At 53.2% G+C, this 25025-nt stretch overlaps 2 protein-coding genes and 1 long non-coding RNA gene across 13 annotated transcripts in view; 2 read left to right on the forward strand and 1 right to left on the reverse strand.

Moving 5' to 3' along the window:
* The first annotated feature begins 1306 nt into the window (after positions 1-1306).
* Positions 1307-5761, forward strand: LOC113201144 (uncharacterized). Its single transcript, XR_003303121.2, has 2 exons — positions 1307-1612; positions 3411-5761. It is a non-coding gene; the product is annotated as an uncharacterized LOC113201144 (long non-coding RNA).
* Znf556 (zinc finger protein 556) lies at positions 3978-11893 on the reverse strand. Of its 8 annotated transcripts, XM_077796629.1 has the most exons (7): positions 11671-11747; positions 10816-10924; positions 10405-10705; positions 9315-9644; positions 8620-8746; positions 7833-7998; positions 3978-7028 (listed from the first exon to the last, which is right to left on the reverse strand). In XM_077796629.1, the coding sequence occupies exons 4-7, from the start codon at positions 9342-9344 to the stop codon at positions 6014-6016; spliced, it is 1338 nt and encodes a 445-aa protein (XP_077652755.1). In that variant the 5' UTR covers positions 9345-9644; positions 10405-10705; positions 10816-10924; positions 11671-11747; the 3' UTR covers positions 3978-6013. The 8 variants fall into 8 exon arrangements, with proteins under 8 accessions (XP_077652755.1, XP_077652754.1, XP_077652756.1 ...); XM_077796628.1 differs by lacking the exon at positions 10816-10924 and having other exon boundaries at positions 11671-11768; XM_077796630.1 differs by lacking the exons at positions 10405-10705; positions 10816-10924 and having other exon boundaries at positions 9315-9418; positions 9607-9644; positions 11671-11753.
* Positions 11894-12091: 198 nt separating this feature from the next.
* LOC144253944 (uncharacterized) overlaps positions 12092-25025 on the forward strand; it is a 32432-nt gene continuing 19498 nt past the window's right edge. For 2 of the 4 annotated variants that reach the window (XR_013343374.1, XR_013343376.1), the window contains exons 1-2: positions 12172-12260; positions 17024-17104. Coding sequence is in view for 1 of the 4 variants with exons in the window: in XM_077796631.1 (XP_077652757.1) it covers positions 12092-12260; positions 17024-17104; positions 23381-23502 (372 nt within the window). In the remaining 3 variants the exon portion in view is untranslated. Of the gene's footprint in view, positions 12261-17023; positions 17105-23380; positions 23503-25025 lie in introns of all 4 variants that reach the window. The other 2 variants (XM_077796631.1, XR_013343375.1) reach the window with 2 other exon arrangements.

Here is a 25025-nt window from a genome sequence, read left to right on the forward strand (position 1 = left end):
CCCTGAGGCCGCAGGTGCGGGTCCGCGGTGACCGGCGGTGACCTGCACTGGCTGCGGGGGCCCAGGAGGGCGGAGGACGGTGAGTGGCGGCGGCGCCCGAGCTTGGGCAGGGACCCGGGGCGGCTCGGTCCCCCGAGCAGCTCCTCCTGCGCCGGGCGCGGACGCAGGTGTCCAGGGCCCCTGCCAGCGCGGCCCAACGGGTCCCTCGACTCCCGCGGCACTATCGGCCGTTCCCGCCGCCTCGCTGCCCGTAGAGCCGCGGTGGTGCCCACCTGGACACGGAGCGGCGGGGTACACGCTGAGACCCAGGCCTCCATCCGCTGCTGCCCCGCACGGTCCTCGGTCCGCCCGACCTCCCGACCCCACGGCTGCCCGGGTGGCCGGGCCCCACCGCCTGCTGCGCACCCCAGACTGCGCGGTGGGGCGACCCGGGCGCCCTGCTGGGGGAATGCCCGTGGACACGGGATGTCGACCCCCATTCCCCGCCCAGAGACTTGGAGGTCAGCTCCCTGCGACCTGCAGGTGCTGAGGTAGTGGGCAGTAGTGCGTGTCCGTGGGGGGGCGTGGCCGGCCTCGACCTCCATCAGTTCAGCTCTGTTCCCTGGGTTTGGGTCTGAAAAGATTTGTTCCCCTATTGGACCCTCAGTTTTTCAGTAAATATAAAAAACTATAGAGTTTGAAGATAAAAATATGTCCAAAGGGGTGAATTTCAGGTTTAAAAAAAAAATAATGTTTCAGCCCTCCCTTGGTTAAGTGTTCTCCCCCTTCTTCCCCATTACCACCTGTCCCTCGTGCAGAGTGGGATGTTTGTAAAATGTATTTTTGTTGAATATTATAAAATAGTGTTCAACGACCCTGAAGATTACAGGCAAGTCATATGAAAATATTTTAGACTTTTGTATGTGAAACAACATCTGTGCGAGAATACGGGATCTACGCACAGTTCCTAGAAATATTAAAAGTCCATCATGAAGGAAAGGCCAGGCTTGATGCAGAGCCGGCTTTCACCCTGGCACCCCCCTTGAAGTGAACCGGGTGTGGGGTTCCTGCACTCTGTGATATCTAGGTATACACACACAGAGCCTATGATTCATGTTACACATAGTCATATGGAGAATTCATATATCCGGCCGTGATTGTGGCTCAGCGGTGGAGCACTCACCTCGCACAGGGTGGGGACCCGGGTTTGGTCCTCAGCACCACATAAAAATAAAGGCATTGTGTGTGTCCATCTACACCTAAAACATAAGTAAATAAATATTTTTTAAAATTAAAATCAAATTCATATATCAAAAATAATGCGTATTTCGTTATATAATTGTAGGTGGTTTTGCACACTTGTGTGCATTGTTCTATGTCTCTACATGGGGTAAAAGCAAAGAACAATCCAGGTACCAAGGTGGAGTATTCCCTCAAATGGTTGTTTTCACGTTCTCCTTCAGGTGGCCCCGCAACTGGGAGTCGGCTTGCAGTTTCCTCCCAGTTTCCATGGTGCCTGTGTTTGATCTGCGTATTTATTGCTTCCCAACTGAATGTTAGATCACGCGGTGCAGAACCCGTCTGTTCTTCAGGGTGCTCGCCTCACGTCTGTGTTCACTAGACTTGTGTGATGGTAACCTGAACACGGGGGTCCAGGGAGCCAGGGGGCAGTGGGCGGAGCTAGTCTTGAGTGGAGAGGAGGCTAGGCTGGAAGGGGACGCTCCTCTGCCTCTCCACAGTGTTGGGCAGATCTCGCCAGCGCCCCACGGGGGAGTGGACAGCAGAGGTGTGTGGTGTGTGTGAGGGAAGGTGGGGCCGTGAGTGCGGCTTTGTAGTCACTGACCCCAGAGCTTCTGAGTGGATGGCGTCCCTGTCCCTGCATCCCCTCGAAGGCAAGCTGGTTCAGTAACGTGGGCTCTTCAGCGTCATAGGCATGTTGGAGCTGAAGTCTCTGCAGCTCTTAGGAACACTCACACTGTGGGTGCTCGGTCGGTGGCACACCTAACAATCAGTGTGGGAGAGAGGGTTACAGCATCTGACGGTTTAAAACCAGGAGTCTTGGAGTTTCCAGGGCCACGCCTGGTGTCAAGAGCCACCGGGAGGGTTCGTGGGACACTGTGAGGGTCTTGTGGTGTGACTACTGAGTTCAATCCCCAGTATCCTCCCCCCCGCCCCGAATGACACTTCAGTCCCCTGTGGTGGTGCAGGCCTGTCATCCCAGGGGTTTGGGAGGCTGAGGCAGGAGGAGTGAAGTTCAAAGCTGGCCTCAGCAACCTAATGAGACCCTCTCTCAGAATCACATATGAAAAGGGCTGGGGATGTGTCTCAGTGGTGAAGTGCCCCTGGGTCCAGTCCTCACTACCCTCCTGTGTGTGGCTCATGCCAGTTATCCCTGGGAGCTCGCGGCTCACCACCTACAGCTCTTGCTGCTAGCGGATGTGGGTAGACGGGACTCCACTCAGAGAAAGACGTGGGCAGGAGCTGCGCAGCTGACCACACTCCTCTCCAGCCGTGGGCACTCTGGTTTCTCCTGGTGAATCTTCCTGGATGATGGCCAGGTTGCATGTGACTAAGACACTCAGGGTCACTCCAGGGGCCTGGGCTGCACGCAATAACCACCAAGAGACAGAGAGACCTTTTTCTTTGGAGGTCCGCAGAAAGAGGGAGAGAGAGAGAGAGAGAGAGCCCCCCCCTTTGCGTGGCTGACCCCTTTTATTGAGGAGAAGCCATTCAAATGAAGCCAGGGGTCAGGTTTCAGGGGCTGAGTCTGGTTTCATGATGTCCACTGTCAGCAGATTGACTGACATCTAGGAAGGCCACACCCAAGGGCAGAGCAAGAGAAGGGGACACACAAAGAGCGTTTCCATGGAACATTCTATGCCAAACAGGGCAAGGGGTAACATCACAAAAGAACAGGTGGGCGTAGGTCCACCCATGGGGGTGTGGGAAGGCACACCCAGGCACGAAGACTCAGTTGCTCTAGGCAGCCAGATCACAGAGTGACACGCCACACCCATCAGAAGAGGAGGCAAAGCGGTCACGCGCTAGTGGGCTCCCACAGGTGAAGTGCAGGAGCAGCAGAGTGACAAGGCAAATAAATATACAGTGAAATTTAAGATTCTTCCAAAGGGTGACTCATCACCACACTGTGGGCCGAATCCGTCTCCTGGACAAGAACGTTCAGTCTCACAATCGAGAGGACATCCTCAAGACATCCTTCCTGTTTCATTGGTTCAGGGTCACGTCCACCACGGTGGGGACTGTGGCACATGTCTGTACAGGCGCAGAATGTGACCTACAGTCTGCCCAGGACCCTTCCCCAGGTCTTCCTTTCCTCTTTCCCCCTGGTCCCTCTACGCCACTGGGCTCCCTTCAGTTTTGGTGAGATCCTCCCTTATCTTTCTTCCCCTTTTTCCTCCCTGCACCCACAGGACAGGAAGCACAGGACCGCCTTCCAAGTCTGATTCCTTAACCTGCTGTTCTCAAGTTCCATCCATTTTCCTGCAAATGACATGATTCCATTTTCTTTATGGCTCAATAAAAGTCCACTGTGTATACCCCATGGCTTCTCTACCCACCCATCCCTAGGTGGATACCAGGCTGGTCCATAGTCTGAAAGCCTTAAGGTTTCTAATGTTTGTAAAAATGAGGCTGAACATGCTTATATCTTCATTCTTATAAAAGATAATTACTATCAACTCAATGAAGGGAGCTCCCACTGTTTACTAACACCCTTGGCCAGTCTGGAAACAGTGCTGAAGACGTATTTTGCAGCATAAATATAAATGAATTCATGACGGTAGTCTCATTCACTGCGGCCTGTATCCTTCATTCTGCGGTGGTTTCTATTTTACTTCCTTCTGTCTTGATACAGCACATAAAGCTTACACTTGCTTTATTAGGATTATTTTATATCTTTTACTAGCTTAGCACCACACGAAATTAATAAGACTTTTTAAAGTTACTATTATGAATGAATAAGGACGAATTTGGTAAAATTGTCACAATGAGTTTACTAAAATTTACTAAACTTGAATGCAGAGGTAAATTCACAGAGTTACAAAGTGATCTGGCCATTTATGGTTTTAATACTTTAATATATCCTTTCAGTCCATGGAAAATGATGGCACTTGTTAGTACAAACTCATTCCTGCTTCTCAGAAGTTCTTCCTACATCACACAGTGGGGACCCTGACTCACGTGGTGCACTGTGTGGCTACTTGTCACGAGGCAGGTGATGTGAATTCAGTTGAGACCAGTCTTCAGGTTTTCAATCTCCATCTTTTCCGGCCCATGTCTGAAGCCCAAGCCTCTCCCCTGGTGGTGGTCAGGCCAGCCTCGGCTCATCAGCCACGTGACCGTGAGGTGCCTGGGTGTGCCCTATGGCTGGAACTTTTTGGATAGAGGAACTCAATAAATCGCCAGACGCTTCTGTCCACCAGCCTCTGTGTCCGAGGACTCTGCCCAACGCAGGCCAATGTAGGTGTTCTGGGCACGTGTAGGGTGCTCTTGGCCAGGCGGTGGCGTCGGGTAGCTAGGTGGGTCGAGTGCACTTTCAACTGACAACATTTTCCGCACATGGGTCTATCAGGATGTAACATCATATATTCACAGACATCTACGTACAACTTATGTGAAAATATAATAGGATATTTCTCAGAAACTCTTTTTGTTTCAGTGACACATAAACAGTAACGGGACACGTATTGAGGGATTGTACTCAGTCCCCCGTCTGTCCCCAGTGACATCTCATAGATGAACCTGGTCAGGGCAGCCTCTCGACACTGCAGTAGGAAACAGTCCAGGTGTTTTTATGGCTGTTATTGACCCTGTCACCGTGGAATCAGGGATACAGAGGCGTGAGAAGTTTCAAGAGAATGAGGCGTCCATCATACAAATTAGACTACATACTTCACAAACGGGGACAGAAAGAACCTGGCAGGCCGCGTAGACCTTGTAGGGACACCCATCTGGATGTCTCACCTGGAGGTGCATCCATGAAGGGAAAGCCTTCCCTGGGGACCTGTGGCAGCCGCGACCTCCAACAGAATGGAGGACAAGCCGCTGATATGCATTTTAAAGATGCTTTTGATGGATGGGGCTAAACTCAGGAAAATAAGCCAGACCCTGGGGTCCCTGCGCACGGATTGCCACGTGGTGGTGACCTGACCAACTGAATCACGGCCTCTTCCAAAGCTCCTGCAAATTGGGCTAACAGAATTCCAGACAGGGCATCCTGGGAGGTGTAGTCCTGGCCTGACCCTGTGACCGTGACGCTAGCCACCTCTGTCTCCAGATGGCTGCTCCTCTCAGGCTTCTCTTCCTGATTCAGACCCATGGTCCAGTCCCCAGCAGGACAAAGAGCCCAGGGCATCCTGTGAAAACAACACTTCCCACCGACCGCTCTCAGGATCTCTGCCTGCTACCAGTCTCTGCCGACGAGTCAACCAACTGATAAGTGGCTGCAGAGCTCTACAAATAGAACCGTAGGCCTCTGGCCAAAGGTGTTTTTTGTGATAATGCATACCTTATGTAAGTAAAAAAGTATTAACATCAAAATTGTTACTTTTCTCAATGAAATAAAAAGGTAGGAAACGTGGGTATGTGGTGTTCCGCGTGGGACACAGGGACAGTGAGACGCTAACAGACCCACCTTTCATTGGCCTGATGGCCCGTGTTTACAGAACCACCAACGACTACGAAAGTCACACTTCCAATGTAGAAACACACGGCAAATTCCCCATTGGTGCAGCACACTTCAAAATGAGAAAAAGCAACTGAACTTATAGGAAAAACTACTCTATTGAAATTTCATGTTCTATAAATGAAAGAGCGCTTAGAGAAGTCTCACCCCAGTGTTGACTTGCAGGAAAACTGGAAATTCATTTGATAGGGTTTCACTTTTAGGATGAGGTATTGGCCAAGGCGAGGCCCCATTTATCAATAAGATTTCTCTCCTGGGGTAAATTTTCTGGACCTTTATAGATGACTTAATCTGCATAGGTTGGTTTGTTTGTTTTTTTTTTTTTACATACTACTTACATTTACAGGGTTTCTTTCCGTGGCGACTTCTCATGTGACCTTGGAAGGATTTGGCACAACTGAACCCTTTCCCACAGTTTTCACATTTATAGGGCTCCTCTTCCAACTGCGCCGCATTTTCGGAAGGCTGAGGGCCCCCGGGAGGCTCTTCTGCGCCGCTCACACTCACAGCGCTCTCTGCAGCGTGCTTCCTCAGGTGTTTACGCAAGGAAGAGGCCCAGCCCAGAGCCTTCCCACACTTGTCACATCTGTAGAGTCGCTTTCCGTTCTGCAGGATCACGCTCCCTGAAGGGGCTCCCGTCCTGCTGGCACTCACTGATTTCTTTTTCGTGTGCATTCTGACGTGTTTGTGCAGGGATGAAGGCCAACCAAAGGCTTTCCCACACTTGTCACATCTGTAGGGTTTTTCTCCGTTGTGAATCCTCACGTGTCTCTGAAAGGACGTGAGCCAGCAGTAGGACTTCCCACACTGCTGGCACTCATAGGGTCTCTCCCCGGTGTGCATGATCATGTGGACACGGAAGGACTTGGGGCAGCTGTAGGCTTTCCCACACTGCTCACACTCGTAAGGTTTCCCTCCGGTGTGCATCATCACGTGCACGCGGAAGGACTTGGGGCAGCTGAAGGGTTTCCCACACTGCTCACACTCAAAGGGCTTCTCCCCGGTGTGAGTCCTGATGTGCTCGGTGAGGGAGTAGGAACGGAGAAAGGTCTTCCCACAGAACCTGCAGGCGTAGGGCTTCTCCCCGCTGTGGGTCTTCACGTGCGTCCTGAGGTACGAGGGGCGGCTGAAGGCCTTGCCACACTCGGCACACTTGTGCAGCTTCTGCCCCGTGTGGATTCTCCGGTGCCTCTGCAGGGAGGACGAGTGGGTGAAGACCTTCCTGCACTCGCCGCACTCGTAGCGCTTGGCTGCCCGGGGGGGTTTCCTGGGCGTCTGGCAGGAGGAGCTGCCACCCTCGTTCCTTTTACCCCGTGCACAAAGTCGCTTCAGCGTGTGGATTCTGCTAAGAACGGGGAGCACGTCGACGACTATTAGCGATTCATTTTTAAAATTTTTTATGTGTTTTTTACTTTTAGTTTTTTATGTGGTGCTGAGGACGGACCCCGGTTCCTCCCACAGACTAGGCCAGTGCCTACCCCTGAGCCGCGCCCAGCCCCGTGGCCTCTCCTGGTTACACACTGGGGTCACATCCGCCTCCATGTGAGTGTAGGTGTTCTGCCCTGTTCTGAACCAGAGGCTCAGGAAGAGGGTTCAGCCATAGACCATGACCACAGAAATAGTGACGTCTGGGGATCCGTGAGGATGGCTTCCAACCGCATCGTCTTTCAGATACTCCATGTTCCAATCATATTCAGAGAATTTCTGGAAACTTCTCTTTGAATAAATTTGGATCCAGCTTGATCTGCCCTCCTCCCTCCCCCCTTCTTTCCCTCCCCTCTTCCTGACGTTGAACCCAGGGGTGCTTGATCACTAAACCACCTCCCAGCCCACCCACCATTTTGGGGTTGAGTTCGACCTTGAAATTGCCATCCTCCTGCATCAGGGTCCTGAGCGCTGGGATTTCTGGTGGTCACCGCTGTACCCAGGCTTGGCTTTATACTCTTTTTGGGTTTTTTTAGTTCTTTTTTTTTTTTAATTTCTCAGTTGTAGATGAACACGACACCTTTGTTTTTTTATTCTTACGTGGTGCTGAGGATGGAACCCAGGGCCTGGCACCGGCCAGGCGGGCCTCTGCCCCCGCCCCCTCGCCCCTGTGTGTGCCAACTTTCCCCCTTACACACTGAGAGTCCCACTAAGCGACACTCACCTCAGATGTCTCCCCTGTTTGTTGTCCCTCTTTTCGATGCAGTGCTGTCCCCAAGTCTCTCCCAAGAGGGAAGCCCAGGTGTTGTTCCTTTTGAACCTGGCGATCTTCTGCTTGTTGGACAACAAGGCTCCTGGCCGGGCGGGCTCACTGCGCTGGCTGCCGTCATCTGAAACCCAGCCAGGGACAGACGGGAGGGCGGCGCTGAGGCCCGGCCCAGCCAGGAGCTCGCTGTCCCCTCATTCTACTGAGACGGGCCCCGGGGACCAGAACGCAGGCCCACGGCCGAGACCTCCCTGTGGCCTCCGTCAGCCTTCTGTTGCTCCGACAGGACACCTGAGACCCGGACATGCTTAAAGAGGTCCGTCTGGGCTCGTGGTTCTGGAGGCTGGAGGCTGGCTGCCACGTTAGGTGGCTCCCTCTGGCCAGCTTTGGGTGAGGCCCCCCCCCTGCCGTGTCAACCGTGGCAAAGGAGGGGACGGGAAGCGGTGGGGAGAGCCGAGGGCCGGGTCTGCTCTCCCAGGAAACCGCTCGGTGGGCGCCAGCCTGTCCCTGAGGCCAGCGTGCTCCTGCGAGGACCGAGCTCTCCCGACCCCGTCCTCCAACACGCTCCCGCCTCCCCCGGGGCCTGTGAGTGGGAGCCCACACAAATGGCCCGGAAGCCAATCACGAGTCAGTGTGACCTCCCTGATGGCGGCCGTGACAGCCTCCTTACCCAGGGTCTTCCCCATCTACTTTCCACACTGTGGAAGGGGCTTAGGTAGGTGGCGGGTGAAGAAGCCGCCCTCACCCACGGAGGCCAGGTGCCTGAAGGTCTCCAGCATCACGTCCCTGTAGAGGTCCCTCTGAGCACCGTCCAGCAGGGCCCACTCCTCAGGGGAGAAGTCCACGACCACGTCCTCAAAGGCCACTGGGTCCTAGGACAGACCATCGATGTGCACCGAGGGGCTCCGCCCTGGGGACCGACTCGGCTCACAGGAGGCTCCCCCCGACCATGGCTCCCCACGTGGAGGTGACATTACTTAGGTTGTCACACTCAGATCTTGAATGTCCCCTCGGAAGCTCCTGAGTCAGATGACGATGCAGGAAGTTTCAGAGGTGACATTGTTAGGTCATGAGAACTGTGACCGCACGAGTGGCTGATTCATGGGGATTCGAATGCAGTTCTGAGTGGTCACTAGGGGCAGGTGGGCCTGGCTGGAGGAAGAGGTCGCTGGGGGCGTGACCTGGGACGAGATCCTGTCCCTGGCAGCGGAGCCGGGCGCCCCTCCTGCACTCCCTCCACAGTGGCTCTGCCTCAGCCAAGCCCAGAGAGAGGCGGGCAGCCAGGACGGAGCCTGAAGCTGTGGCCCGGAATAAACTTGCCCTCTGGCTTGTTCTGCTCAACTATTTTGGTCACGGTGACACAAGGCTGTCCACACACAACCCAGGGGCGGGGCGTCCCGGTGGCGTGGGTGAGCCCGTGGGAGGCGCGGGGGCTCTCACCTGCCTGTCGGGGAAAAGCAGGCTTTTCATGGGTCGGCCTTGTCGTTGGTGCTCCTTTTAGAATAACTGGGTGTGTGAACACTTGAGGTTCGCCCTGGCAGGCTCTGGGTGGGACCACGAGGCGCTTTTGCAATTACACCCGGTTTCTCCTCGCCTGTCTATTAGGGTCTGTCATTTCTGCCCCCTCCCGGAGCCAGCGGCAAAGCTCAGGCCTGTCTTTTGGGTAAGATTAATTCTTTTTTAAAAACATTTTTTTTAGGGCTGGGTTATGGCTCGGCAGTAGCGCACTTGCCTGGCATGCGCGAGGCACTGGGTTCGAGTCTTGGCACCCTATATAAATAAATAAAATAAATGAATAAAGGTCAATCAACAAATGTTTTTTTTAAATCATTTTTTAGTTGTATATGGATGGACACAATACCTTAATTTTTTTTAAATTTATTTGTATGCGGTGCTGAGGCTCAAATCCAGTGCCCCACACATGCTGGGCAAGCGCTCTGCACTGAGCCCCAGCCCCGGCCCTGGGCTAATTCTTTACTGCACCCCAAGCATCCCATTTTGTGATGAAATTTCAAAATAGATCCCTCTAGATCAGGAAGAGCACAAGATTCCAGAAAGATGCCTACTTTAATTTACAAAATATAGAACAAAAGCAAAATAAATGAACAGGAAAAGGAAAGAATTATTCAGGAGAGTGAGGAGCCCGAGCCTGGGCTCTGTGGAGGGGTGAGCAGTAGACACTCAGGCCCAGCCGGGGCTGGCATCAGGGGGCAGGAGGGGAGGTGACAGGAGGGGAGGGGGCTTGTCTGCGGCGGCAGAGGTGCTGGCTGTGGCACTGAGTGACATGGAGGTCAGGCAGAGTTCTGAGCCCAGCAGTGACCTGATCCAGCCCAGTGTGCCTCTGTGACCTCCATCACCCTGGTCTCGGGGCTCGGGAGCAGGTCTGCACATGGCTGTAGCCAGGTCGTAGGAGGTGGAGGGTCTGAGGGGAGCAGGGGTGCGGTGCGCGTGGATCAGGTGGATCTGAAGTCCAGCCAGCCACGTTCCCAGGGGACCGAGGGCGGGTGCCGTGTGAAAGGGCAGACCTCACCTGCCTCGGCGGAGTTAGAGGCCACAGAAGAGGACCAGGGAGGATGGCGCCTCCGCCGTGCAGCAGGTGGGGACGGAGATGAGGATGAGGCACAAGAAGGCAGGAGACAGGGTCACTACTGCCCCGCAGAGGTGTGAGCAGGCAGGGATTCCCGCGGGAGGAGGGGCGCCCGGGGACAGCCACCTTCTCGCCGGCCCCTGGGAGGCTGAGGATGGCCTCAGCTTGGAGACCTGCTCCCCAGGCGGTCCCCCTCTGCTGGACTCCGTGGAGGTCTGTATTTCTGGACGGGCTGCTCATGTGTCTGTGTTGGTGCATGTGGATATTTTAATGAAGCAAAATCCAGAGTTCAAAGAACCCAGATCACTCAAGCCCCTGGTTTCTGTACCGAGGACGGAATAGACCTGGACGCACTTTACAGTTCAAGGAGAGAACACGGCCGGTCCTTTCAGAAGACGCTACGCAATTGTTTCCATAGAAACCACCACACGTCCACGTTCCTAGGTGGCCCTGATTTCATAGCCTAAGAACGATCGTTAACCTCTAGAGGCCACACAGGAGATGAGCCTGGGCCACCCCTGTCACAGACGCCCGACCCTTGGTGGATCTTGGTCACTCACCGTTTACACACCAAGCCCTCCAGGCAGGAGGAGGACAGATGTGAGCTGACCGCACTCCAGAGGGGAGCAGGGAAAACCCGGCCCAGACCGCCCAGCGGGACGCCCACCAGCCGGGTTTGGCGAGGCCCCTTCCCTTCTCCAGAGACCCCCCACCTCCCACTCCCCTCATTAGAGTCGAGCGACCAGATCACGTGGGGAAGGAGACCCAGGCAGGAGGGCAGGGCCAGCCGGTCTCCCACTCGCTGGACTCCAGGGTCACGTCGGGCCATCCGACCACGTGGGGCATCCGCCCTGACCACCTGTTCCCAAATGTCCCCAGCCACCCTGCCAGGGACACTGGCTGGCGTCCCCGCCTGGTCTCTGCATTTTGCTTGGCAAGTTGGGGTCTGGCTCTCCCCTGGGCCTGTCTGTGGGACTCCGGGCGACAGGGAGGGTCCTCTCTGGCCTCTCAGAGACCCCACCCCCCCACGGTCAGCGTGTCCCCCAGAAACTAAAACCTGGGGGAAGAACTTCCCGCGGCGTCCGGGCCGAGCAGGGACAGAGGCTGCTCAGGGTCCCGGGCACCCCATGCCCACCCTGCTGGGCTCTCCAGAGGGAGAGGACAGGACCCTCCCAAGGCCAGCACTGGGCAGCTCCCACCCACACTCACCATCCTGCAGCTCCGGGCTCACGCGCTCTGGGGGTCCTGGGCAGCGCCAGGCAGCGCACGGCATCTGGGGCTGGAGGCCACTGAGACCCGCCCAGAGGCCTGACTGGACTGGGTTGCTGACCCCAGTGCCCCATTGGACGGCCACGCCCCAGACACGCCCCAGGCCCTGTCCCAAGAGCACCCCAGCTCCTGATGGGCCATTCCTTGACTGGACACTTCCCATGCAGCGTGTCCAAGGGAGGCTGCCCAGGCCCTGGGCCCCCAGGGTCTCCCTTCTGAAGGGAAGATGGTCCTTAGATGGGGGCAGCCCGGGGCCCTGGGGCCGGACTTGGGGTCAAGGGAGGGGTCGGGGAAGGTTCCCCACCCGTAACCAGGACTTTCTAGCATATGAGGACACACTGGCCAGCTGCCTCCTCTAGACATGGCTCAACGTCTGGAGTCCTTGACCACGGCACAGCTGGGGGACCCCAGGACAATGACCGGCTCTGAGGCCAGCCAGCCTTCAGCAGGCAGAGTGCAGGGGACACTCGGCTTCGGCCTCCTGAGCGTACGCCCAGGTCACGCGGCTGTGCCTAGGATCCTGAAGGCAGGTAAGACGGCTCTGTGCTCTGAGATGTCTGTGGACATAGGTGACCAGGGGACACCGCTGCAGGCCTGTCCCCAGGACAGACTTCACAGGGTCCTCTGACCGTGGTAGTCACTTAAGCGCAGGTTTCTTGCCAGGCCAGAGCCGTCGGCTAAAGGACCCCGACACCAGGCCCCGGCTGCTCCCTCCCGGGCCTGGGGCCACTCTCAGTCACCAAGGCTCAGGGCTCCTTCCCCCACACGACGCCGGGCTCTTTACCAGGCACCCAGCACCGCCCTCTCTCACGCAGGGCTTGGCGGCCTCCTGGGGCTGGAGCCCTGCCAGAGCTGCCAGCTGTCCCCACCCAGCCCTGAGGGCCGGGCACTCCGCTGGGATCACGGCCCACAGAGCAGCTGCAGCTGCCCTCGCATCAGGGGCACTGTGACGAGCGGCGACGCCGCCCTCAGGTCCTCCCCGGCCTCCCTCCCACCCCGTCATCGGAGCCCGTCCCTGGGTCTCTCACAGAAGCCCTGGGCTTCCTGCCGGCGCCACGCCCCTCTCCTCCCGATGGAACCGCATCCCTGTTCTGCGCCCCCGCGGCACCGTCCTGCCCACTCCATCACGGAACCGTCAGGAGGTGAGCAGGGCCCTCCTACCACCGAGGCGGTCAGCTAACGTCCAGGTCATCGTGAGCACAGCGCCCCTGGACACCAGAGCAGCTCATGACCACTTGGCCCCGGCCTGCGCTGGCCAGCCAGGAGACTTTCCTTCCCTTAAAGGGGCCGCCCGCTGCGAGGGCAGCCAACACGGGCCAGGGTTCACGGATACCCGCCCCGGCCAGGAGACAGGGTCGTCCACCACGTCACTGAAATGTCTGAAAAGACGCCACAGAGCCCTGCCCTGCCACTCGTCCCCCGGGATCTCCCCAAGTGCTCCTCCAAGGCCTGTCGTCTGAGTTGTGCGTTTCTTGGGCAGGTGGCCTTTAAGATTTACACACAGAAGGGCACTTGTCGCACACACAGATGAGGTGACACAAATCACTCACTGGGGACGGGTTCATCAGGAGGCTGACTCGATTTCCATTTGGAATCCACGAGACAAGAACCCAGGGAGAAGGAATGGCTGGGGTCCGCCGCCACCTGGGGGCACGGCCACCTCTGGGAGCGGTGACGCTCATCAGCTGAGAGGCCTCGGCCGCGCGGACCCCACCTGTAGGAAGCAGTGAGTCCACTTCTTCTCAAAAATCCAGCTTTGTCAGAATATCCCGACGCAGATGAGACCCACGTAAAACGTCTTTGGAGTCCCTGAACCCCCAGGTGGCACCTGGCGGGAGAGTCCTCTGGAAAATGGCCCGGACTCACGAGAGCCGTAGGGAGCAGGAGAAGGGAAGGAACTTCCCGAGCAAGAGCCTCCGACTGTGCAGGACGTGACCTCGAGTGGCATACACAACAGACTGGGGCGGCCACACTGTGGGACACCCCCGGGTGATAGGAAGAACCGCGAGGAAATGATCCCCTACGGTTCTGGATGTCGTCCTCCTCCAGAGCAAGGCCCCGTGGTGAGGCACCGTCCAGGCAGCACTCGGGAGCCCCTCCCCGCCCCGGATGGTCATCCGACAGGATCCTTCCTCCAGAAGGTTCCAGCTAATGTGCCACCCTCGTGCCGTTTCCTACACTACGTTTTACCCCCAAAGAGTCAGCCAACACGATTCCCCTCCACCTCACGGTAAGGGAACGTCGGAGGCACTGTGCGCAGAACGGCCCTCCCCACGCACCCTCAGGAGACCGGGCCACTCGGGCGTGGGACCTGCGTGCTTGACGCAAGACTCACCGCAGAGCAAGTGACCAGGAGGGGCCTGCTCAGCTGCCCCCAAGGGCGAGGGCAGTGGGCTCTCAGGGCGATGCGGCCGGAGGCTCTGGAGTGTGGCGCCCACAGCCCTGGTTTCAGGATTCACGTCGGTGCCTCTGAGGGCCGGGACACAGCCTCTGAGCCTCACCTGAGGAGGGCACACAGAGGGTTACAGGGCGCGAGTCATTCAGGGTGCAGCGGGAGGTCGTGGGGAATCACCTGCAGGGATCTGTGACAGTGCCCAGCGCCGCCTAGAACCATGCAGTGATCTTTTTTATTTGGGGGGTAGGATGGATGAAATCGACCCATGCATTTTGGGGTGAGTTTGGAGGGCTCTGAGACAGTCACCTCCTAAGTAAGTGACCACTTAAGTTAGATGGTGGCTCTGCGGCCCGATTCATTCCGATAGTGCCTTCAGGAGGCCTGGAGCAGCTGTGCGAGCACGCGGCTGGATCAGGTCACAAAGTGGGAGGTCATCGATACTGCACAAGAGAGAACCTCACAGAAAGGTCACGTTGCCGCTGGATTTAGGATCTGGAAAGTCTCGGACGGGGATTCACAACCGAAAGCCCGTGAAAGAGAATTCAAAAGAAAATGGAACGGGACGGGCCTCGAGGGATCAGCTTCACCAAGAGCAGAGGAGCAGACTCTCAAGGGGAAAAGGGTGGCGGGCTCCAACAGGGGTCTGGTGGCATAGGGTTCAGCAGAGCCAGGTCGGGGGGGTTGGTGTCAGGCTCATTTAGGGTGGAGCAGGAGGGCGGTGGGGGAACACTGTAGACAGGGGAGTCCCCGGAGCCGACTGTCCACCTCCTTCATTCCGCACTCTGGGAGGGGATGATGAACTGGGGGCCGAGTCCTGGCTGCTTCCTGCTGCGATGGGGTGGGTAGGAGACCCCTGCAGAAATCTGGCGTAGGACAGGGAGACGGGAGGGACTTTAGGGCCCTGTACAGTGCTGGGAGTTGTGGCTTAGGGGGTGCAGAAGGAGGAACCTGGACATCCTCGTGGGTGGCCCCTTCCTGGTGGGGTTCAGAGAGCCACGTGGCTAGTGAAGGAGGAGGTGGCTTCCGCATGTCCTGGGTGGACAGCGCACCTTACCAAGAAGAGCCTCAGTATCAAGTTAGGAAAGCCATGGGGGGCTGGGCTGGGGCTCAGGGGCACGAGTGTGAGTCACTGGTTCCATCCTCAGCCTCACATAAAAAGTTTTTAAAAATAAAGATATTCTGTCCATGTACAACTTAAAACATATTTTTTAAAAAAAGTTCCATTGACAACTAAAAGATATTTTTTTAAAAAGCCCGGGGGGGGCGGAATGTCATTACAAGGAAAAATGAGTGTTAGAGGGGTTAAAAGAGGGAGGAGCCAGCAAGTCCTCCGTCTTAGGAATCAGCTAGTTCTCACCTCTGCTGTTCCGTTGGGTCCTGTAGTTGGGTGACCTTATCAGTCCTGATGGACACAGAAGCCACATTCTTCCTTGAAAAAGAGGCAGAGGCCACCTTGTTTAGCAGGAGGAGATCTGGGCCCCCCTGATTCTGCAGGACAGCAGCCGCCCGGGATCCAGCTGATTTTGGAGTCAGTACTGACTCGGCCACCTGTTGGGTGCCTTCGATCACCTGCACTGTGAAGAGAGGTTCCGAATCCCCCCATTCCTGGCCCTATGAGCAGGGGAATAGGCTGAGGGGCTTTCCTGGGTCTGGTGTGCGAGGTTATCTCAAGATAGGCAAACCTTGGATGTAGGTAAAACAAAAATGGGAGGAGTCAGGTCCACCAAGGTACCGAGGCTGCTCCAATTTTTGGTGGGCAGGGGAAATATGGGCCTCACAAAGGAAAAATGCCTCAGGATTTGGGGACACCAGGGATGTGGGGCTGACACAAGGGTATGTCTTACCTTCTATTAAAATAGAACTATTGTCTCTTCTTTTAAATGCCCAGGGATGGGTCTACTTTGGTTACACCTGGTTTTGCTAGGTGGTCAAGATCAAGCTGGTCAAATTGATCTTGTTCCTATCTATTGTAAGAGTCACAACCGAGTTCCCTCAGGGGATCACTCTTGGAAGCTTGTGAGCAGCCTCTCAGCTCATTTTGTGCCATTTCCATGATGGCTCAGGGTTTCCTTGGCCACGTGGCTTCCCTGGGAAGCATCAGGGATGTCTCCCTTCTCCAATGACCCTCTTCTCTGCAGCATGTGCACTGGTTGGCCTTCGGTTCTCCAGGGTCTCATGGATCCCCCTGGTGGGGAGGTCATGTGGCCCAGAGTTGCAAAGCCCAGGTTCAAGCCGACTCAGAGGGCAAGAGGCACATATTGGCCATTTTCTCTCTCTTGCCCTTTTATTTCCTTATCTTTAGTCTCTAGGCTTTGGTCTTAAACATCGAGCAAGCCAGTTTCACGAGTCTTAAAGTAAGAGTACTGGGTTTTAAAACTTTGATGTCTATAATTTTACAGCATTCACCCCTTTTATTTAATTGGGGTCGGTATTGGGAGTGGAAATTAGCCCTACATCCTGGACGTCTACAGATGATGGCCTATTATCTCAAACTAACCCAAGTTGCCATATTGAAAGTTGAACTTTTGTAGGACACCAACAGACAACAGTTAAAGTTCACCAGGAAAATATCAAATAAAATTGTGAGGACCCACTCTGAATGATTTGTGCCTTCCACCCTGAAGTGGGAGGCTTTGACTGGCCACTACATTTCATAGTGACCTGGACATTGTCCTGGTCCAGGAAGTTGAGGGTGTGTCTTCAGATGTAGGCCGTGCCCCGTGGGCTGAGTCACACTCACCTGTCCCCGGTGACCCTGCCCCTTCTGACCTTTTTTTTGGATGGAACTTTCTAACAATAAGGGTCCCCCCAATAAAAGCCCACTTCCAAATGTGCTCGCTCTCTCTCTCTCTCCCTCTCTCTCTCTCTCTCTCTCTCTCTCTCTCTCTCTCTCTCCAGCCTCTCCTGACTTTCTCCTGCTCTCCCATTTGGGGACCCTGAGGCCGAGAGCAGAGAAGCCGTCGGGAAACTTGTTTAAAGGTAAAGCGTGTCTGTGTTTAATTTGGTGTTTCTGGAAATTCACTCGAGCGACCTTTAGCTGCCCGTACAGGTCAGAGGCAGCAGAAATCAACAAGAGTAAAAACGTGTTGAGATTGTACAATAGCTGGGAGCTAAGAAACACGATTTTTACAACCCCAATCTTTTACACTAGACCTTGGTTTGAAGAAAATAAGCTTAGGAAAATGTTCTTCTAATCTTATACTATGAAGACTTGTATACGTGGAAGATATGCACACATTTACCGTACAGAGAGATCAGTAAAGCACCACAATTACACAGCTGTTTTTATATTGACTAAGTTTAGCATTTAAAGAAAAATTCAGAATTTTTAATGTAATATAATACACTAAAATAACAGTTGTTTAACCTGAGTTGTACAAACCCTAATTCCTTTAAGGCCAGTTGCTCTAAAGAATAAAACTTAACAGACACAAGAAATTATCTTTTTTTAAAAAAAAAAAAACAACTTTATTTATTTATTTTACTTGTTGATAGACCTTTATTTATTTATTTTTGGTGTTGAGAATCGAACCCAGTGCCTCACATGTGCCAGGTAAGCGCACTGCTACTGAACCACAATCCCAGCCCAAGAAATTATCTTGATAGATAGGAGCAAATTAATGTTTTAAAAATCTTTATTAATTTAACCCACAAAGGATCAAACTTTGGTTTACATCAGTACTTCTATTTGGCCTTAGGAAAAAAGCCTTAAATAATTTTGACTGTGCTAATTATATACATCTAATTTAGTCATACAAACTCTTTGAAATTCACCCTCCACAAACCTTCTGCAACTTAGATATTTTACAACATTTTACTAAACCACACAAAGACTTTCTCATCCAGAATCATTTTCCCTTCTACTTTCTATATTAAAATACATTTCCCTACCTAGAACCTTCTGGTATCTCTTTCCCAGCTGTTGACCCTTTTCTTAATTCACACTCTGAAACAATTTTTTAATATTCATTTATTTTTTAGTTGTAATTGGACACAACACCTTTATTTATTTGTTTTTATGTGGTGCTGAGGATCGAACCCAAGGCCTTGCTCATGCTAGGCGAATGCTCTACTGCTGAGCCACAACCCCAGCCCACACTCTGAAACAATTCTAACAAAATTTCTGAAATTTGACAAATTACTCCACTTTAATAAGATAAAATACTTTGTTTTTATGGTACTTTAAGTGAAGTCCAAATGAAACCTCTTGAACTCTCTGCATATAAATCACAACTGATAGTATCTTAACTCTTAGTCCCCTTGTTTTCAGTGAAAACACAGACAAAGCAATCTTAAACATTTTTCCATTTACCAATTTATGAAAACACACACATAAGGTTTGAATATATTACCTTATGGAATTTAAGAAGTGAAAAGTACCTGATTTTATATTCAGTAGTTCGCACTTTAACTTTGTAAATTTATTGGTGATTAATTTATGATTAATCTGACTTATGTTTAATCTAACTTATTCATTTCTAACTGTAAAAACCAAGATATCATAAATGTAGTTAACAGTATTGGCCATCACTTCCTTGTTGGAAAAAATCCTAGAAGCAATGGATATTACATTCTAGACATTTTATAGAAATCAACATTCTATTAAATATTGTCTGACAACTTCTTAGAAAAAAACTTGCAAGTTAGCAATTAAAAAAATTTTATTAGTTGTAGATGAACACAATACCTTTATTTATTTATATGTGGAGCTGAGGGCTGAACCCAGGGCCTCACCCGGGTTAGGTAAGTGCTCCACTGCTGAGCCACAACCCCAGCCCTTGTGAGTTAGTAATTTTAAAGACATCTTTACTCTCATTTGTTTACCTAATTTAATTTGAACATTTTCAATCATGTGAGCTTAAAGATATCTGGATCCATTTTCCTTTTAAATTTTAATTTATGAGCGCTCATGTATCTATATGCCAATTTTGACACATGTACATGACATGTGGACACAGACACATGTAGACACAACACACGATACACATGATACACACGTACCCAAAGAGGACATTTTCCCCAATGTACTTGAGAGCTGATCCTTGAAAATCAGCCTTTGAACAAAGACAAAGTGTAAAAACTGGAGTTAGATAAAATAAGACTGATCAGAAAAAGATATTGATCTCGGCACACAGGATCAAATGTGGATTCATCATGAAACCGTGGGCACAAAAATATAGAATCCAGGCGTTGGGGATTTAGCCGTGGCAGAGCCCTTGCCTAGCATGAGTTTGGTTCTTGGCCCTGAAAAAAATATGTAGAATTTTAAAGACAAGAGTTGGAGAAAATGAGACAGCCATGACATGATCAGAGTTCACTTTTTGGCTCAGATTAATTTAGATACTGAAAGAATGAGAGGGCCCTGGAGCTGCCAGGTAAAGACGCTCCCTTCCCTTCCCGACCCGTCCTGCAGTTTAGGGAGGAACGTGTTAAGAGAGCTGTGTGGTCGACACGTGGGTCCAAAAGGCATCTGGATGCACAAGTGACCTCCCCCCCCCGGTCCCAAATGGATCCTGTGTGAGCCTGGCACGTCTTGCAGGCCCCACGATTTACAGTTGGAACGTGAGCCTTGGTGAGCGGGGACCTGGCAGAAGCTCGGGGAAGCTGCGTTCTCGAGCTAAACTCACGCCTGCGGCATTTTAGCCCTTTGTTCTTTGTGAAATCAGCCTCCCAAGGTGTGGTCCTGTGATTTACGATTCCCCAGAGACGGGTTTTACGCCCCCAGTTGACAATCGGGCCAGGTTGGTGCAGACAGCCACCGGCATCCCCTTTATCTCAACTGTGGGTCATCCCCCAACATCGAGCAAGCTCCCCTCCAAACAAAAAATAATAAAAAAAGAGAGAAATGGGCGCCTGCGGGGGAACACTGTCTCCCTGATCCCAGAGCCTCTGGGGTCAGTAGCTCCTGCCTTTCCTTCCATGGCCTCGGGCTGGGCCTCTCAGAGTGGAGGAGGATGTTCGATGACTCTTTTAATTTCAGGGAGGACATTTTCCAGCTGGCTGTGCCCTTGAACTGTCTGGCATGCTCCCTGGGTCCTGGGGGTCCTCACACTCAGGGACCACGGTCGCGCCTCGTGCTTCCCAGTCTGAAGTGCAGGCTCGCCTGGTGGTGCCCTGGGTGACGTCTCCACTGGAGAAAGAGAGGACTTGGATTCCTGAACCAGGACGGAGCAGGGTGGCCTGCTCTAATTAACGGAGACGGCGTCTCCACCTGCAATCCCAACCCTGCAGGACCCCCGGGGTCCAGGTGAGCCCGAAGCCTGGGGTCTCTGCAGGGCGCTTCTCCACGAGACCAAAGAATGAGAAGGCCAGTGTCGCACGTGGGAACAAAGTGGCCGAAAGTGGCCCCTGACCTGAGGTCTGAGCACAGAAGGAAGGAATGGAGGGGGGTGAGGGGGAGGAGGCCATGCAGGACCAATGAAGGACCCGATGCTGGCCCTTGCTCCATCCCCTGGCTGTAAGGCTCAGGACTGAGGCTGATGGCCAGTCAGTACTGGCCTCCATGAGCCACAGTGGACCTGGGGAGCAGGGGGGTCACCTATGAGGCAGAGAGAGAGAAGAAACGTCTGGGAATTCAGCCATGTTCACCCTGGCTGGGGGCTCCCCTGGCCACAGAGCCAGAGGCGTGCGTGTCCTTCAGCACTACCCCTGAAGCTGAGTCGGGGTGCCCTTAACGGCAGGGCTCCCTGGGCCGCAGCAGCAGGCCCTGCAGCCCCCACCTCTGCATCCCAGCAGCCGTGTCCCTGTCCTCCCCTGGACCGTGGGCCCAAGGCTGTGCTCGGCAGGGGCGCAGCGCGACTCTGCTCACGGAGGAAGCGGGTGCTGCCCCCAACCGGCGTGGGCAGCTGTACTTAAGGTCGCTCGTGTGGATTTCCAGGGACACCAGATAAAACACGGACACTCTTGACCTCGACACAAGCTTCAGCTCGGCTTCTCTGCCCTCGGCCTCCGGCTCCCCACACCGGAGGGCAGGAGAAAGGCAGGAGAAAGTCACGAGAGCCAGCACGTTCCTAAGTGGGCTTTGGGGGGGGACCATCCACAAAAGGCCAGAAGGGGCAAGGTTACAAGGGACAGGTGAGTGGGTGACAACGCCTGTGTCTGAAGACGCATCCTCAAACTTCCAGGGCAGGGCGATGTCCAGGTCACCAGGAGGTGCAGTGGTGGTCAGAGCTCCCCGCTCCAGGACGGAAGGGGCAGATCGTTCAGAGTGGCCCCCACACGTGCCCCTTCTTTCTTTGTAAAAGCAGGTGAGGGTCCCTGAATCCGTGTTCTGAAGGATCTCCATCCTCCAATTACAAGACAAGAGAGAATCAGCAGCAAAGAGAACAAGACAAGGATAAACCAGGCAGAGGGTTTCGGAATGTTTCAGGGTTAAAGCCGTTTACTTCTTCTAATATCTGATCAGCGAAGGAAGTAGGAGCCGAAAAATCAACCTCACTTTTTTGTATTTCTTGAATATGATGACGTAACTCCAAAAGATCCAAGCTGTTGTTATTATTATTTTGCCAAATACCCAACAAATGGTTGTTAACCTTCTCCCGACCCCGTTGGGAAGCCGTGTATTCGGCAGCAGTAACACCCACAGACTTATAGTCCGCGTGACATTGAAGTGTTTCCTTGAATTTCAAAGCTGAAAGCTCATTACCAGTATTTATGACAGTGGCCTCTAAGGCATCTGGCTTAGTCTCGGTCCTTTCATCGATATTTATTTGACTAGGAAGAGCCTTGGAAGAATTCTGAGCCAAAGCATTGAGAAAATCTGCAGGTTGAATGTTTTGAGATAAGGCCACCGGAGCTGTGACCGTGGAAGCCACAAAGGAAACCACGGCAACAGCTCCCACCGTCACGGGTCCAGGAGCTCGTGGGTCTCGCTCGCTGGGCGTGTGTGTGTTTAAGACTTGAGAACCAGCATCGGCGCACCATGGCCCTGAAACTACAGCTGGCAACGAGAGAAAAGAGGGCCGAGGAGAGTCTGCGTTCCTCCCCTCATACACCTGGTGACAGAGTCGGGCGGATCACCTTTGTCACATGTCACAAGGTGTCTATCACCTCTCCTTCCAACTTCCCACGCCCAGTGATTAAAACCTCAGGAGACTGAACACAGGCCCGCAGGCCAGAGCAAGGACCTTCCTTTCAAACTCTGGCAAAGGTCGGTCAGCAAGACGTAGGCACCAGACACCTTTCCGAATGCCACCTTCGTGACGGTCAGGATGGTGCCGACAGGTGCTCCGGGAGTCGTGGCAGGGCCCTTGCACAACAGCCTTTTGTCAATGTCAGGAGACCATCCAAGGTGGACCCACTGTTCTAGACACTTAGGTCGTATTGGACAAGGACTTACACAACTCGTCCACTTAGGAAAGGTGCCCATTTCTACTGCAGAACAGTTGGGACAGTGGGTCCTCGTGGGCGCTCTGCGGAGGTGGCTGGTTGTTATGAGAAAGTCCCTTTTAATAACTGATCTGATCTAAGGCTTTAAGGCCCTGGGGGCAGTGCCATTAGCTGGTCTAGGTCCCCTGCCGCAGTCTGGCTGGGACAAATCACGAGCCACTGAAGCAGGAACAAACTTTATTTCTGAACTCCACCAGCACGCTCCACACACGCTCCTGGGAAATCTGCCGACCGCCACGCGGCTCCCCCAGGAACAAGCAACCGGAAATATCCCCTCTGCAAATTCCTCCTCCTGCACTTCCCCAACCAATGGGAACTCTCCGGGAATCCCCGGGAATCCCCACGAGAACTCCAAAGTAGCGGCCGAGGCGGACAGTCATGCCTCGACTGTCAACCAATACTGTTGGCGAAATGCCAGGGGCCACACGGACTCGGCTGTGGCTCTCAGCAGTCCCCAACTTCTGTCTTTTCCTCAAATGACACTTTTAGACAGCCAGCATGTCTATCGTGGGACCCGCCAAGGGTAGCTGGGCACTATAGGCAGAACAGTCAAACCCCGTCACAGGGACGGAGTCGGGTGGGTGTCTGCAAACCCGCCCTTCGTACCTGAGTCATTAGTACCTCCTGGGTGCATTCTCCAGTCCACACGGCTGGGTCCCCCCGACTCCCCTTTACCACAGCTCAATGGCATGTCACTGCAGGGAGCATGTCGCTGGGGACTCTCTCCCCTGCCGTGGAGTCGGTCTCCTCGGTCCCTCCGTGACGTGGCCTCCCCATTCAGTTTCTCGGGGCCATCCTTCTTCCCCTCTTCCTTTTGGGGGAAAGCTTCTCTGGGTCCATCTTCAGCGGTCTGAATCTTGGTCCTAGGTCCTCCATGCCTGATGGCGCGTTCAGGTTCCCAAATAGGACAAGCGGCACCTCTGGGAGAATACACGCATGACCTCTGCCCCACAAGACCACTGGACCTGGTCCTTTCCACTGGCCAGTCGGTAAGTCCTTCCACCAAACCCGGCCTAAAGGGCCTGCTGCTGTGGAAGACACGTGTCGCTCCGCTGCGGTGTGACTCTCTGAGTCACAGTTTAGAAAATTCCAAATGAACAGAGCATGATCGAGGTTGTTTTGGGGAGTCCCAGTCCTCTATCCCCCTTTTTAGTTTTCTAAATTGTAGCTTAATGGATAAATGAGCTCGTTGCACAGTGGCTCGACCTTGGGGGTTGTGAGGAATTCCTGTTTATGGTCAATACAAAACTCTGCAAAATCGTTGAAAAGAAGAGCTTGCAAAAGCCGGTGCGTCACCAGTTTTAATCTGCCAAGGGCATCCTAAGACCACAAAGGCAGCTACGCAGTGGGAAACGACACGTTGGGCATTTCCTTTGCATGGGCTGTGGCAAAGGCAGATCTAGAGTAAGTATCTACAATCACACGTACGTAGCACTGTTTACCAAACCGAGGAAGGTGAGTTCCGTCCATCTGCCATGATGGATTCGGCTTTAATCCATGGGGATTTACCCAGATGGTAAAGGTGGGAAGTGTCTAACACACTGCGGGCAGTGACGTACAAGTTGACGAGCTTGCTGTCTAGTAATATTGATTTTTTATGTAAACTGGAAGCATTTTGATGATGTAAGAAATGCAAAGCTTGGGCACGGTCATACAAAGACATTTGCTGACAAACAGCAACCAATTTATCAATCTGATGTTAGAGGCCCTGGGAGATCAGTGTGGGCCTGTATGTGGCCTATAAAACATGGCTGTTGGCACATTTGTGGCATCTTTTGCAAGGTATGAAACAAATTGAGTAACTCTTGTGATGGTGAACACCAAATAATTGAAGTTTCGATATTTTTGGTAACTAATTAATAAATATTAATTAGCTCATGGCAAAATGACGTAAAGCACAAACGAGGGCTGCTCTGTGTGAGCGTGACTGTAAAACATGCTTTCCCCGAGTCGAGCCACCAGAGAGCACGTTAGTGCGCCATCTATTGGTTGTGCAGGCACAATTTTGGAAAAATAAATGCAGTTACTAAGGCAAATGGAGTCATTTTATCAAGAGGATATTGACTTTCTATCTGACCAGGAAAATCAGCAAAAGCTATTTTCCAAGTATTAGAAGTTTGGAGAATCCAATCCTTCGTTGAGCAGAAAATGGGTTGATTATAATCTTAGGTTCTGATCCAACCAGCTGTAAAACTCACGTTCTGCCCTTAATAACCAACTGAGCAACAAAATCATGAGAAGGAGCTGATGGCTTTTGAGGGGAGTGGGCTAAACGGACCACTCAAGCACCCCCAGTGTTTGCCATATTGCTGCTGCAGGAGCGTGAGCCGTTGGGAGTATTTACAGAGGCTCTGTGGGCTAACTCGAGTACGCTGGGCGTTTTTAAATTATTTTTTAGACATTTCCTCAAGAAGGGCAAAGCAAAAAGAGAGAGAAAAGACATCAAATACCAACCTAAAAACACCACCCTCTGTCCTCGTTCCTCATCCACATAAATAATGGCCGTCACCCT

The sequence above is a fragment of the Urocitellus parryii genome, chromosome 3 (assembly GCF_045843805.1).
Source record: "Urocitellus parryii isolate mUroPar1 chromosome 3, mUroPar1.hap1, whole genome shotgun sequence".
Classification (NCBI taxonomy): Eukaryota; Metazoa; Chordata; class Mammalia; order Rodentia; family Sciuridae; genus Urocitellus; species Urocitellus parryii.

What these genes read in the sequence shown, in the direction of transcription:
- Znf556 (XM_026414695.2), bottom strand. Translation starts at nt 11,893, where the DNA reads ATGGGAAGTGTCCAGTCAAGGAATGGCCCATCAGGAGCTGGGGTGCTC. An exon ending in CAGTGCCTCGCGCATGCCAG is followed by an intron (nt 8,747 to 9,606) that starts GCAAGTGCGCTA and finishes GGTCTGTCCTAG; the next exon opens with GACCCAGTGGCCTTTGAGGA. An exon ending in AAACAGGGGAGACATCTGAG is followed by an intron (nt 7,029 to 7,832) that starts GTGAGTGTCGCT and finishes CCCCGTTCTTAG; the next exon opens with CAGAATCCACACGCTGAAGC.